This window comes from Schistocerca americana, chromosome 6 (genome assembly GCF_021461395.2).
Source record: "Schistocerca americana isolate TAMUIC-IGC-003095 chromosome 6, iqSchAmer2.1, whole genome shotgun sequence".
NCBI lineage: Eukaryota > Metazoa > Arthropoda > Insecta > Orthoptera > Acrididae > Schistocerca > Schistocerca americana.
Genome location: NC_060124.1, coordinates 334,772,390 through 334,785,449, shown reverse-complemented (window position 1 = coordinate 334,785,449; position 13,060 = coordinate 334,772,390). Strand labels below are relative to the sequence as shown.

Genomic DNA, 13,060 nt, shown 5'->3' with positions numbered 1-13,060 from the left:
CTTTCACTGTGCGTTCACCGCGATGTCGACAAACACGGATGCGACCATCATGATGCTGTAAACAGAACCTGGATTTATCCGAAAAAATGACGTTTTGCCATTCGTGCACCCAGGTTCGTCGTTAAGTACACCATCGCAGACGCTCCTGTCAGTGATGCAGCGTCAAGGGTAGTCGCTGCCATGCTGTTGCAAACGTCGTCCAACTGTTCGTGCAGATGGTTGTTGTCTTGCAAACGTCCCCATCTGTTGACTCAGGGATCGAGACGTGGCTCCACAATCCGTTACAGGCATGCGGATAAGATGCCTGTCATCTCGACTGCTAGTGATACGAGGCTGTTGGGGTCCAGCACTGCGTTCCTTATTACCCTCCTGAACCCACCGATTCCATATTCTGCTAACAGTCGTTGGATCTCGACCAACGCGAGCACCAATGTCGCGATACGATAAACCGCAATCGCGATAAGCTAGCTGTTTGTGTATGAGAAATCGGTTGGAAACTTTCCTAATGTCAGCACGTTGTAGGTGTCGCCACCAGCGCCAACCTTGTGTGAATGCTCTGAAAAGCTAATCATTTGCATATCACAGCATCTTCTTCCTGTTGGTTAAATTTCGCGTCTGTAGCGCGTCATCTTCGTGGTGTAGCAATTTTAATGGCCAGTTGTCTATTAAATCGATCTTTGTCTGTAGAGTATTATTCCTGACTGATCTCTAGCCTGAAACAGTGCCGATCAATGCTGTATGCGTAGGGATTGGTCGCCATGACAGCAGCGGAGGCGACGGTGGGGGCAGCAGAGGCGGCCAGCGACCTGGGCTACCTGCTTGCACCACTCCATTGGACGGCCATCATGAGGCACCCGCGCAGCGTCGCTGGCTCAGCTCTCCTCTTCCGGCTGTGTACCCTCGTCTTGGCGGCCATCTCCCTGTCCTTCTTCTGCTCCGAGATCGCCGTGGTTTGCCGCCAGGGCACCGCCGACCTGGACGTCTTCACGCTGACGCTCAGCGTCTCGGACACCACCGGCACCTGGCTCGTCCGCCTGGTGCACATCGCAATCCGTGAGCACGACTTCCACCGGCTCGCTCTTCAGGTCAGTATCTGAACCGAGTGAGGCGAAGTCCAGCCACGCTGGGCACATTGAAAGCTGGCGCTGTGCACTTTGGATTTATTTTGAACCTCCATGCTCGTCTTTCATAGTCAGGTTGCGGTCACAAGCGACATGTGCGCGCCAGCCGCGGTGGCCGAGCGGTTCTAGGCGCTTCAGTCCGGTACCGCGCGATTGCTACGGTCGCAGGTTCGAATACTACCTCGGGCATGGACGTGTGTGATGTCCTTAGGTTAGTTAGGTTTTAGTAGTTGTAAGTTCTAGGGGACTGATGACCTCAGAAGTTGAGTCCCATAGTGCTCAGAGCCATTTGAACCACTTTTTTTAACGTGCAAGGATAAGTAAATAACTACCATAGGGATACCGACTTGAGGATTTGTCTACAAGAGGCAGGGCAAATAACTTCGTAAACAGTGAAATATTTTCTGCAGGTTTATTAGCTTAATTCATGCAAGGTCCAGATTGTTTGTAATACTCGATGTATTCAAAGATCACTTTCATTTTTTTCCATAATGACTGGATGGAGAAGCTACCATAAACTGGTGGATTTTGAATAGTCACCTCAAAATCTACTGACTGCAAACGTAATGTAGCCATTAACATCAAAACGAAAACCCTTACAGGATATAGTTTCACACATGAGGCTATAGAAGTAATATAAAATATCGCGCTATGGATGAACCCGTAACTGAAAATAAGTCACGTAAAGTAAGGAAATACAAAGGGTAAAATAATGAAATACAGCACTATGTGAGGATGGGAAGAACATAATAGGAACCAGAGGAGGTACACTTCTGGATCAATCGTGCGCTAATGTGTGCAGGATCTCATGCACAAGATGGCTGAAGCCTGAAAGACGCCACTGCAGTACGGGTAATTCCATGAAATGAAATAATAAGTGAGTTACAGAAGAGAAAAATGTGTATCAAAAATTATTTCAAGTTATGTCCCGAAAGAGCCTTACGGAAAAAGAATCTACAACAAGGAAATGAAGGACATATAACTGCACGGCGACAAAACTTCTACACAGAATCCGAAGAACAATTCATACGTCATCGCCTCTTAGACAAAATAAGAGATACAAGGTACTGTCATAATTTATTAGCAAAACTTATAATAATAGAGAAAATTTCTGTATTTAAAAATACTCTGTAGGAAGCCAGTTTAATTACGATGCGATTGAGAACTAAATGAAGGTATTGTAGAAGCAAAGGAGGGAAAGCAGAAAGGTGGAAGGAGTATATAGAGGGTTTATACAAGGGCGACGTACTTGAGGGCAATATTATGGAAATGGAAGAGGATGTAGATGAAGATGAAATGGGAGAATACTGCGTGAAGAGTTTGAGAGAGCACTGAAAGACCTGAGTCGAAACAAGGCCCCTGGAGTAGACAACATTCCATTAGAACTACTGACAACCTTGAGTGAGCCAGTCCTGACAAAACTCTACCATCTGGTGAGCAAGATGTATGAGACCGGCGAAATACTCCCAGACTTCAAGATGAATATAATAATTCCAATACCAAAGAAAGCAGGTGTTGACAGATGTGAAAATTACCGAACTATCAGTTTAATAAGTCACGGTTGCAAAATACTAACGCGAATTTTTTACAGACGAAAAACTGGTAGAAGCCGACCTCGGGGAAGATCAGTTTGGATTCCGCAGAAATATTGGAACACGTGAGGCAATACTGACCCTAAGACTTATCTTAGAAGAAAGATTAAGGAAAGGCAAACCTGCGTTCCTAGACTTAGGGAAAGCTTTCGACAATGTTAACTTGAATACTCTCTTTCAAATTCTGAAGGTGGCAGGGGTAAAATAAGGGGGCCAAAGGCTATTTACAGTTTGTACAGAAACCAGATGGGAGTTATAAGAGTGGAGGGGCATGAAAGGGAAGCAGTGTTTGGGAAGGGAGTGAAACAGGGTTGTAGCCTCTCCCCAATGTTATTCAATCTGTATATTGGGCAAGCAGTAAAAGAAACAAAAGAAAAATTCGGAGTAGGTATTAAAATCCATGGAGAAGAAATAAAAACTTTGAGGTTCACCGATGACATTGTAATTCTGTCAGAGACAGCAAAGGACTTGGAAGAGCAGTTGAACGGAATGGACAGTGTCTTGAAAGGAGGATATAAGATGAACATCAACAAAAGCAAAACGAGGATAATGGAATGTAGTCGAATTAAGTCGGGTGATGCTGAGGAAATTAGATTAGGAAATGAGATGTTTAAAGTAGTAAAGGAGTTTTGCTATTTGGGGAGCAAAATAAGTGATGATGGTCGAAGTAGAGAGGATATAAAATGTAGACGCAATGGCAAGGAAAGCGTTTCTGATGAAGAGACATTTAAGTGTCAGGAAGTTATATCTGAAAGTACACTCCTGGAAATGGAAAAAACAACACATTGACACCGGTGTGTCAGACCCACCATACTTGCTCCGGACACTGCGAGAGGGCTGTACAAGCAATAATCACACGCACGGCACAGCGGACACACCAGGAACCGCGGTGTTGGCCGTCGAATGGCGCTAGCTGCGCAGCATTTGTGCACCGCCGCCGTCAGTGTCAGCCAGTTTGCCGTGGCATACGGAGCTCCATCGCAGTCTTTAACACTGGTAGCATGCCGCGACAGTGTGGACGTGAACCGTATGTGCAGTTGACGGACTTTGAGCGAGGGCGTATAGTGGGCATGCGGGAGGCCGGGTGGACGTACCGCCGAATTGCTCAACACGTGGGGCGTGAGGTCTCCACAGTACATCGATGTTGTCGCCAGTGGTCGGCGGAAGGTGCACGTGCCCGTCGACCTGGGACCGGACCGCAGCGACGCACGGATGCACGCCAAGACCGTAGGATCCCACGCAGTGCCGTAGGGGACCGCACCACCACTTCTCAGCAAATTAGGGACACTGTTGCTCCTGGGGTATCGGCGAGGACCATTCGCAACCGTCTCCATGAAGCTGGGCTACGGTTCCGCACACCGTTAGGCCGTCTTCCGCTCACGCCCCAACATCGTGCAGCCCGCTTCCAGTGGTGTCGCGACAGGCGTGAATGGAGGGACGAATGGAGAGGTGTCGTCTTCAGCGATGAGAGTCGCTTCTGCCTTGGTGCCAATGATGGTCGTATGCGTGTTTGGCGCCGTGCAGGTGAGCGCCACAATCAGGACTGCATACGACCGAGGCACACAGGGCCAACACCCGGCATCATGGTGTGGGGAGCGATCTCCTACACTGGCCGTACACCACTGGTGATCGTCGAGGGGACACTGAATAGTGCACGGTACATCCAAACCGTCATCGAACCCATCGTTCTACCATTCCTAGACCGGCAAGGGAACTTGCTGTTCCAACAGGTCAATGCACGTCCGCATGTATCCTGTGCCACCCAACGTGCTCTAGAAGGTGTAAGTCAACTACCCTGGCCAGCAAGATCTCCGGATCTGTCCCCCATTGAGCATGTTTGGGACTGGATGAAGCGTCGTCTCACGCGGTCTGCACGTCCAGCACGAACGCTGGTCCAACTGAGGTGCCAGGTGGAAATGGCATGGCAAGCCGTTCCACAGGACTACATCCAGCATCTCTACGATCGTCTCCATGGGAGAATAGCAGCCTGCATTGCTGCGAAAGGTGGATATACACTGTACTAGTGCCGACATTGTGCTTGCTCTGTTGCCTGTGTCTATGTGCCTGTGGTTCTGTCAGTGTGATCATGTGATGTATCTGACCCCAGGAATGTGTCAATAAAGTTTCCCCTTCCTGGGACAATGAATTCACGGTGTTCTTATTTCAATTTACAGGAGTGTATTTGTATGGAGTGTAGCCATGTATGGAAGTGAAACATGGATCATAAATAGTTTGGACAAGAAGAGAATAGAATCTTTCGAAATGTGGTGCTACAAGAGAATGCTGAAGATTAGATGGGTAGATCACATAACTAATGAGGAGGTATTGAACAGAAGTGGGGAGAAGAGGAATTTGTGGCAAAACTTGACTAGAAGAAGGAATCGGTGTGTAGGATATGTTCTGAGCCATCAAGGGCTCACCAATTTAGTATTGGAGGGCAGCATGGAAGGTAAAAATCGTAGAGGGAGACCAAGAGATGAATACACTAAGCAGATTCAGAAGGATGTAGGTTGCAGTAGGTACTGGGAGTTGAAGAAGCTTGCGCAGGATAGAGTAGCATGGAGAGCAGTCTCAGGACTGGAGACCACAACAACAACAACACCCCCAAATGTACATAAATTCAGCCCAGTTGGTTCTCTTAATCTGTTGTCATACCTCTTACTTTAAATAATGACAATTTAATTTCAAACATCCCACAAGGATCACATATATCTCTTTCAACCTGTTCCAGCATTGTCTTTCCTAATATCCTCGTTTGTAATCTATCTCAACCAAATTTCGGATAAGCTCCACAAAGCGAACTGACTTTTGTCTTGAAAATATTTAATCATCTCTAGCCATATACCGTTGTCTTGAATATATGTACTCGTATATTCTTGACGTGAATATTCTCATATACCTAATACTAACATTCTCATTAAAAAAACTGAAAGAGGTATCCACTCATAACTATAGTCTTAACTGAAATTAAGAAACATCATAACTAACATTTCCTTAATAAAACTAAAAATTATTTTGCTGAACAAATTATAATTTTTACATAATCACTATGAATCATCTCTTATGCAATTCTATTGAATCATCATACGTTTACCTGAAATTATAAAAAAAACTTGCTTGTATTATTCTTAGTTAAAATTATTTTCTTTCTCTGTCATTCCTTCTTTTCTTCAGGAATGAAACTTCTTAAAATCATGATGGGGATATAATCCCTTTAAATTTCTTGTTTCAGGATGTCCTGATTGATATGCTCCTGGATTTGGTATCCTAATAATCTCAAATGGTGCTTCATACATTAGTCTATCTTCCTTTTTCTTGCCTTTTTGGTGAGAGTTATTAATGCTGTTATAACCAGTTTGTCGGTCGGATAAAACTGAGCTCGGCTTCCCAACGCGCGGAATGTAGTCACTGAATAGACGATTCAGAACTGATGCTGCTGTAGCAGTTTTCATTGGACAGAATTGTACATATTTGATAAATACGTCCAAAAAAGCTACAATGTATTTACAGCCTGGATCGGCCATCGGTAACGGTCCGCAGAGAATCGACCGATAAAACAGCTAGCGGTCCTTCAGGAACGATCGAATAGTAACAGGCCTATACCATCTCTGTTTTTCGGTTCTGTATTCTGACATATTACATATTTTCTCCGTACCCTCCATATTTTCCTACATAAGTCTGGGAAGGAACAGTACATTCTCAGCTTGTTTGCACATTTCACAACACCAAAATGTCCCCAACTGGTGTGAGTATACGTTATTAACCTCTCCTTATATTCTTCAGTTATACACACACACACACACACACACCAATTTTGATTCATATTTCTCCGACGATGAAGTAATACATCATTCACTACCTTATAGTACTAGCTTATTTTATATTCTTTTGGAGCTTCTAATTTCTGTCGAATATTTATCCATCTTGGATCACTTTGTTCGAATCTCTTCATATCTCCACATAATTCTAAATAGTGTCTTCGGTTTACCTGATCTCTCATCAATAATATTGGAAACTCTTCTTCATTTTCATCCTAGATGACGCGTTCTTCTAATCCTTCTGGAAGACGGGATAACACATCTGCTATGATATTCTCCTTTTCTTGGGTATATACAATACGAAATTGGTATTCCTGAAGAACAACCGTCCACCTTCCTGATCCCACATGTAATAGCTTACAGGTTTGTGAAAAGCTAAGAGCTTGATGGTCACAATACACTGTGGTTCTTGCTGCATATAAATAATAATGAAACTTTTTGAACGACCACGCTGCTGCAAGAGTCTCCTGTTTTGTTGTAGTATAAGATCTCTCGTAACTTTACAGTGTCCTAGTAGAGAAAGATAATGGGAAAAAATGGACTTGCCATTTATTATTCGAATTTTGAACAGACATACATCCAAACCAACAGATGAAGCATCAGCCATTAATCTAAATTCAACTGACATATCAGGATGATATAGAATCTTAGCGTTGGGCAAAGCTTGCTTGATTGCTTCGAATGCTCGTTGACATTCCTCAGTCCACTACCAACGCACATTCTTCCTTAACAAATTTATTCGAATGATCCTCAACGAATCGACAAAAAGACGGTCCAAGACCTAGAAATCCTTTTAACTGCCTTTTCGTTCTAGGAACAGGAAATTTTTTTATTGCACTGATCTTCTTTTCATCAGGTAAAATACCTCTTGAATTTATCAAATGTCCTAATAATTTTATTTTCTTCAAGTAGAAATGTGACTGTTGTAGATTCGCTATTATTCCCAGACTAGAAAATATCTCTAATATTCGTGTCAGTATATTCACATGTTCTTCCCAGGTATCTATAGCTATCAGGATGTCACTGACAAATAATGTTAGCTGACTCCTTAGTTCAGATCCTAAAACAGCATCCAATGCGGATATGATTACTCCTGCACTGATATTCAAATCAAATGGAAGAACTTTGAAATGATAATCCTATCGACGTATACAAATGCAGTATACTTTCTTCAATCTTCATCTAACTTCACCTGCCAGTATGAAGTACGCAAATCAATTGTTTTAAAATACTTTATTCCACTGAACATTTGAATCAGCTTATTTATATTTTCTGGGTGAGTACATACTGATACAATAATTGTGTTAATTACACGAGCAGCGAGTACTAGACGTACTTTTCCCCCTGGTTTTGGCACAGTGAGAAGCGGACTGGAGTAGGGACTGTTTTAAGGTTCAGTGAGATTCCAGTCTGACATCCTCTGTATTTCTTGGACCACTGAATTGCGTAGCTTCCAAGGAACAGGATAGAAACTATGGTAGTACGAGGGCTATCCACAAAGTGCATTACGTTTTGGAATTAAAAATAAATAAAGTATTGGAAATTTTTTTATTATATACAGATGAAAGCCACACTTAAATACTACTTTTCTACATAGTTGCCACTTAAATTAAGGCACTTATCGTAGCGATGGACGAGCCTGGAAATTCCTCCGTCGTAAAATTCGGCCGCCTGCTCCTTCAACCACGTGGTTACCTCTTCTTGAAGCTGTGCGTCGTCATCAAAACGCTGCATAGCCAACCACTTCTTCATTGCTGGGAATAAGTGGAAGTCGCTCGGTGCCAGGTCGGGACTGTACGGCGGATGAGGAAACAACTCCCACTTAAAAGATTCGAGAACTTCAAGAGTGGCGTTTGCCGTATGGGCCCGGGCGTAGTCGTGAATCAGCAAGATCTTTGAGCCCAACTTTCCCCTGCGCTTGTTTTGTATTGCTCTTCTGAGGTTGTGCAGAGTTTGGCAACACCTTTGAGAGTTTATTGTAGTGCCTCTTTCCAGGAAATCCACAAAAATGACACCTTTTCCGTCCCAAAAGACAGTCTCCATCACCTTCCTTGACGACATTGTCTGCATGCATTTCTTGGGTTTTGGGGGGGAATTTGTGTGCCCCCACTGCATTGACTGCAATTTTGTCTCGCAGTTCACATGCTTAACCCATGTTTCGTCACCAGTAACGATGCGATCGAGTAATGAGTCGCCATCTTTCTCGTAAACGGCAAAAAACGTTAACGCTACAGCCATTCGCTGATTTTTGTGTTCTCTGTCAAGATTTTTGGTATCCATCTTGCACAAAACTTGTGGTAACCAAGCTTTTCGGTAATGATTTCGTCCAACAAACTTCGTGAAATTTGTGGATAACTCATAGAGAGTTCCGTTATTGTGAAATTACGGTTTTCACGGACCGCGGCATCGACGTTTTCGACAAGTTCGGCAGTCACTATGCAGGGTCTTCCACTTCGCTCTTCGTCGTGAACGTTAGTTTGGCCATTTTTAAATTTTATGACCCATTGACGCACTCCACCTTCAGTGATTATGTTGTCCCCATACACTTCACAAAGCTGCCGATAGATTTCTACCGGTGTACAGTTTAATGCAGTCAGAAACCTTATTACAGCACGCACTTCACACTTCGCGGCATTTTCAATGAACGCTGACATTTCAAACTGTCACAGTAACTCAACGGAGTACAGCACGAACCTCTCACTAGCACGGCAGGATGCCGACTGTGCGGCGGAATGCCATGACACCAAGATGGCCGCGCTAGGCCCGCCCCTAACGGACACAAACGGAAACGTAATGTACTTTGTGGATAGCCCTCGTATGATCTGTGTGGCTTGACGTTCAGACGACATGTATAACCCTTGATGATACCTGATTGCTTTTCGAACACTCTCGTATACTTGCATAATAGAGCAGACAATTGTGTCCTTTGCTCTTCCTTAAAGTGCTGCGGCTCACTTAACTTCCGTTGTATCTGCTCAAATACTTCTACTACTTGCATTACTCTAATCGAAATTGTCTTGAATGGGTGGCGCTCTTTTATTATTAACTGTAACTTTGCCCCACGGCAGTATCTTCCATGTATTCCCTCGTTCCTTAGCAAGTCTACCTGGGCTAGGGCTCCGTCGATCATAAAATTTATCTTCCCGATAGAGAAGTCTAATTTTGCGCCCTGCTCCCAGATAGTCTCTAATCCAAGAACACAGTAGACTATTAATTTATCAGCTACTAGGAACGCGCATGTTATCTCTGCATTTCCTAGATTCAATTTCAGCATCGCCTGCATCCTCACGGGTTGGGATTGTGTGCCAAACGCTCGCAGTATCTTGCAATGTTGTGCAGGAAAAGTCGGTAACTGGGTCTTCTTCATTAATTTATTAAATAGGTTCGTAGATACTGCATTTACCGATGAGCCCGTATCCAGAACTACTGTCACTAGAATACCCTCTATTATAACTTTAATTGCAGATGTGTGTTCTCGTAAGCATTTTCCCGTTCATTTGTTTGTGTCGGGACAAAGCTCCTCTCCTATTAACTTTCCCTCGTTATATCTCATCATACGAACTTTCTGCCCAAAGCTACTATGCCTTTCCTCGACCGCTCCACCGGGACACGATTCGGACGGAATTAGTTTTCCGAGCTTGTCATTTGCATTAATGGCACCCTGTCTCACTTCTGTAATTACTGGTTTCTGTTGTCTCTTGTCATTATTCACTGGCACAGACGACTGCATCTGTTTTCCCAATTCGTAGTATTTGGATTCACATTGTACCCTGTGTTGTATCGCCTAGCATATCTATTCTGTCTGTTTTTGCCATAACGGAAATTATTCCCATTACCGCTACGCGGGTTACGATGTTGGCCGTAATTATTAAAATGCTGCGAGGCGCGACTCGCAACTGTTTCTTGAATCAGCTGATTGCGGGAACGGCTTCCACAGGTATTATTTGCTGCGAGTTCGAGTTGTATCTATCTGCTCTTTCCTTAATGTCTTCTTGGATCACGTCATTAGAGTCAAAGACCGACATAAATGCTTCTAAATTCTCCTCTGATGCGTGTATTAATTTTTCTTGCGTTTCAACCGGAAGTTTCGCCTTTGAAATCCGCAAAATATCCTTATGCGTTATAGACTCATCCCAGTATCTTGCTTTGTTCAAATACTTCTCGAAGTATCGCCGTAAACTTCCAGATTTTGCACTGAAAGGTTCCGGGTTAAATACTTCTTTCCTCAATCGTTCTTGCATTCCGCGGCACCAATACTTGGCGAGAAACGCCTTCTCATATTCCTCGTAAGTTTCGCACCTGTCCATCGTATCCGTGGCCCATAACGCACCATCACCTTGGATGTAACATGAAACGTAGCTAGTATTTTGCGCTTCAGTCCATGCCCTTGGTAATACTCCACGAAATCCTCGTATGAACGCGACCGGGTTTATTGATTTTCGTTCAGGTGAGAACGGCTGAAATTGCCGAGAATTCAACAATTTTTCTTCCATTAGCGTTGCAGCGTAAACAGTATAAGCTTGTGGCACTGCATGCATCCCGTTGCAATTTACATTTACCGTAGGCGAAGCATGTCCGTAACCAAAACATGATTCGTGGCTCGAGGCCTGCATTCGCTCTGCTTCACGCAGCTCATTCCTACATCTTTTGTTACTCTTCGAATCGGGCCCACATCATTCGAAATATTTTCGACAGAATGGACTATTTCGTCATTCCATTGTTTGAAATTCACTCCTAATTGTTCTTTTGCCTCCTTAATACCTTCCGTAATATTATTTGAAATTGTTAATCTTTCAATAGGCAGTTAGCTTACCACTTCTTTTATGCTTTCGTCTTCACGTTGCATCACCTGCAGTTCTTTAGCGGATGCCCATTCGTTTAGTTTAGTTGAGAAATCTTGTTGGTGCCAATAGAAATTTGCTTGTATCAACTGATAACACACATAAGCTATACTAGTCACAGTTTGTGTTAACTTTCCTACGGAAATTTCTACTTCCACCTTCTTCGATCTAATGGTTTGCATTTCTTGGGTAATCTTTTGAATTTCCAGAGGAGACTGCTTTTGCATATTTCAAAATTCGGTTGTCTCAGTTGAGATTTGTTGTTGCTTGCTAACTATTGCCTGAATTGCAGTTGACATGTCAGTTTGTTCTTGACAGATGTCTAGTTGCTTCTGTGATATAGTTTGCACCACCGCAGACATATCATCATGTTTGTGTGACATATCAGCTTGTTTCTGTGACATATCCTGCACCACTAATGACATACCAGTTTGATTTTGTAATATTGTCGTCATCGACTCAGATAAAAATCTCGGCTGTTCCAAAATTAAACTTAAAGGATTTGTCTCCTGTTGAGCGAAACTGCAATCTCCTCTACACTAGGCATTTCACAGATTTCCTGAACCTCTGAAACTTTGTCTTTATCCATATTAATTTGTGATAGAGTCTTGACCAAAACCAAATTAGAAACACAGAATACCTAAATGCTCTAGCACCTAATTATACTACTTTACATTAAAAATATCTCCTGAAGAGAATGCACAGACTAATTTTCTGTTATAACTTCTGAAGAAAATACATAAATGAACCGAAAATATAGCACTATTCTATAAAGTACGGATTGACACTGCTCAGATCATAGACCCAGACTGAGACAAGAATGTTGATCGTTGTGTGTGCTTGCCTTATACAGCTTGCAGCGATGTGGAGTTCTGCGGTGGGGATCTGGGCTGCTCAGCTCACACGACCGGACTTCACTAATATTAGTTATTGTACATGAAATGCACACAATATATGGACTAGTACATGCATATAATAGTGGAATACAATATGTACAACAATTGCTAATTATTGGACGTCTTTTGCTCGGAAGACAATTTAATGTATTGTTATAGTTGGTTAGTTCATTAAAAATTATTCTTTATTTATTTATTACTATCAATAACGTTATTTATGTGTGCTGTTAGTTTAATTATTGGTTTAGTTATTGGATTCAGTTGGTTTAACTTAGATCCTTACTACCTTTTACCTCTACTCTCCTGAAGACCTGGAAATATAAATATTTTCGTTTTAAATACTACAGGAGGGCAAGAGATGTATTCCGCAGCGGCTATCTTGCGGAAATTTGTCGTCGTTATCTGCTCCACCTGAAATCTCTAAACTCTTTACACGCTACGCTGATCGTTCGGGACAACGGTGTGATATATTGTTTGATGAGTCTGGACGATAGGTCCAGCAATTTAGCAAGTTAAAGTTTAAAAAACAAATGGAATTGAGCGTATGGCATTGTTTGCCGGGAGGCCCCATTTGGCTCTCGACAAATTCTGACCGTGGAAAACGCAGGTTCGCACTATCGTTCCAAACTTCCCCTCCGAGCGAACTACGTTTCATAATATCTGTACCGTGATAATTAAGTAATTTCGGTATGGAGATATACACACTTTGAATACTTGATCTTAGTTATTGGATTTTATTTTTTGCCAAAAACTATTTGAACATTTGCTACATACCGTAATAGCGTCTCACGA

General features: G+C 42.9%; 1 protein-coding gene across 1 annotated transcript in view; it reads left to right on the top strand.

Annotated features, from left to right (window-relative positions):
* Positions 1 to 758: 758 nt before the first annotated feature.
* The window catches only part of LOC124620125, a 50,742-nt gene continuing 38,440 nt past the window's right edge, over positions 759 to 13,060 (top strand). Inside the window, exon 1 of the mRNA XM_047146796.1 lies at positions 759 to 1,085. Coding sequence (XP_047002752.1) covers positions 759 to 1,085 — 327 coding nt within the window. The remainder of the gene's footprint in view (positions 1,086 to 13,060) is intronic.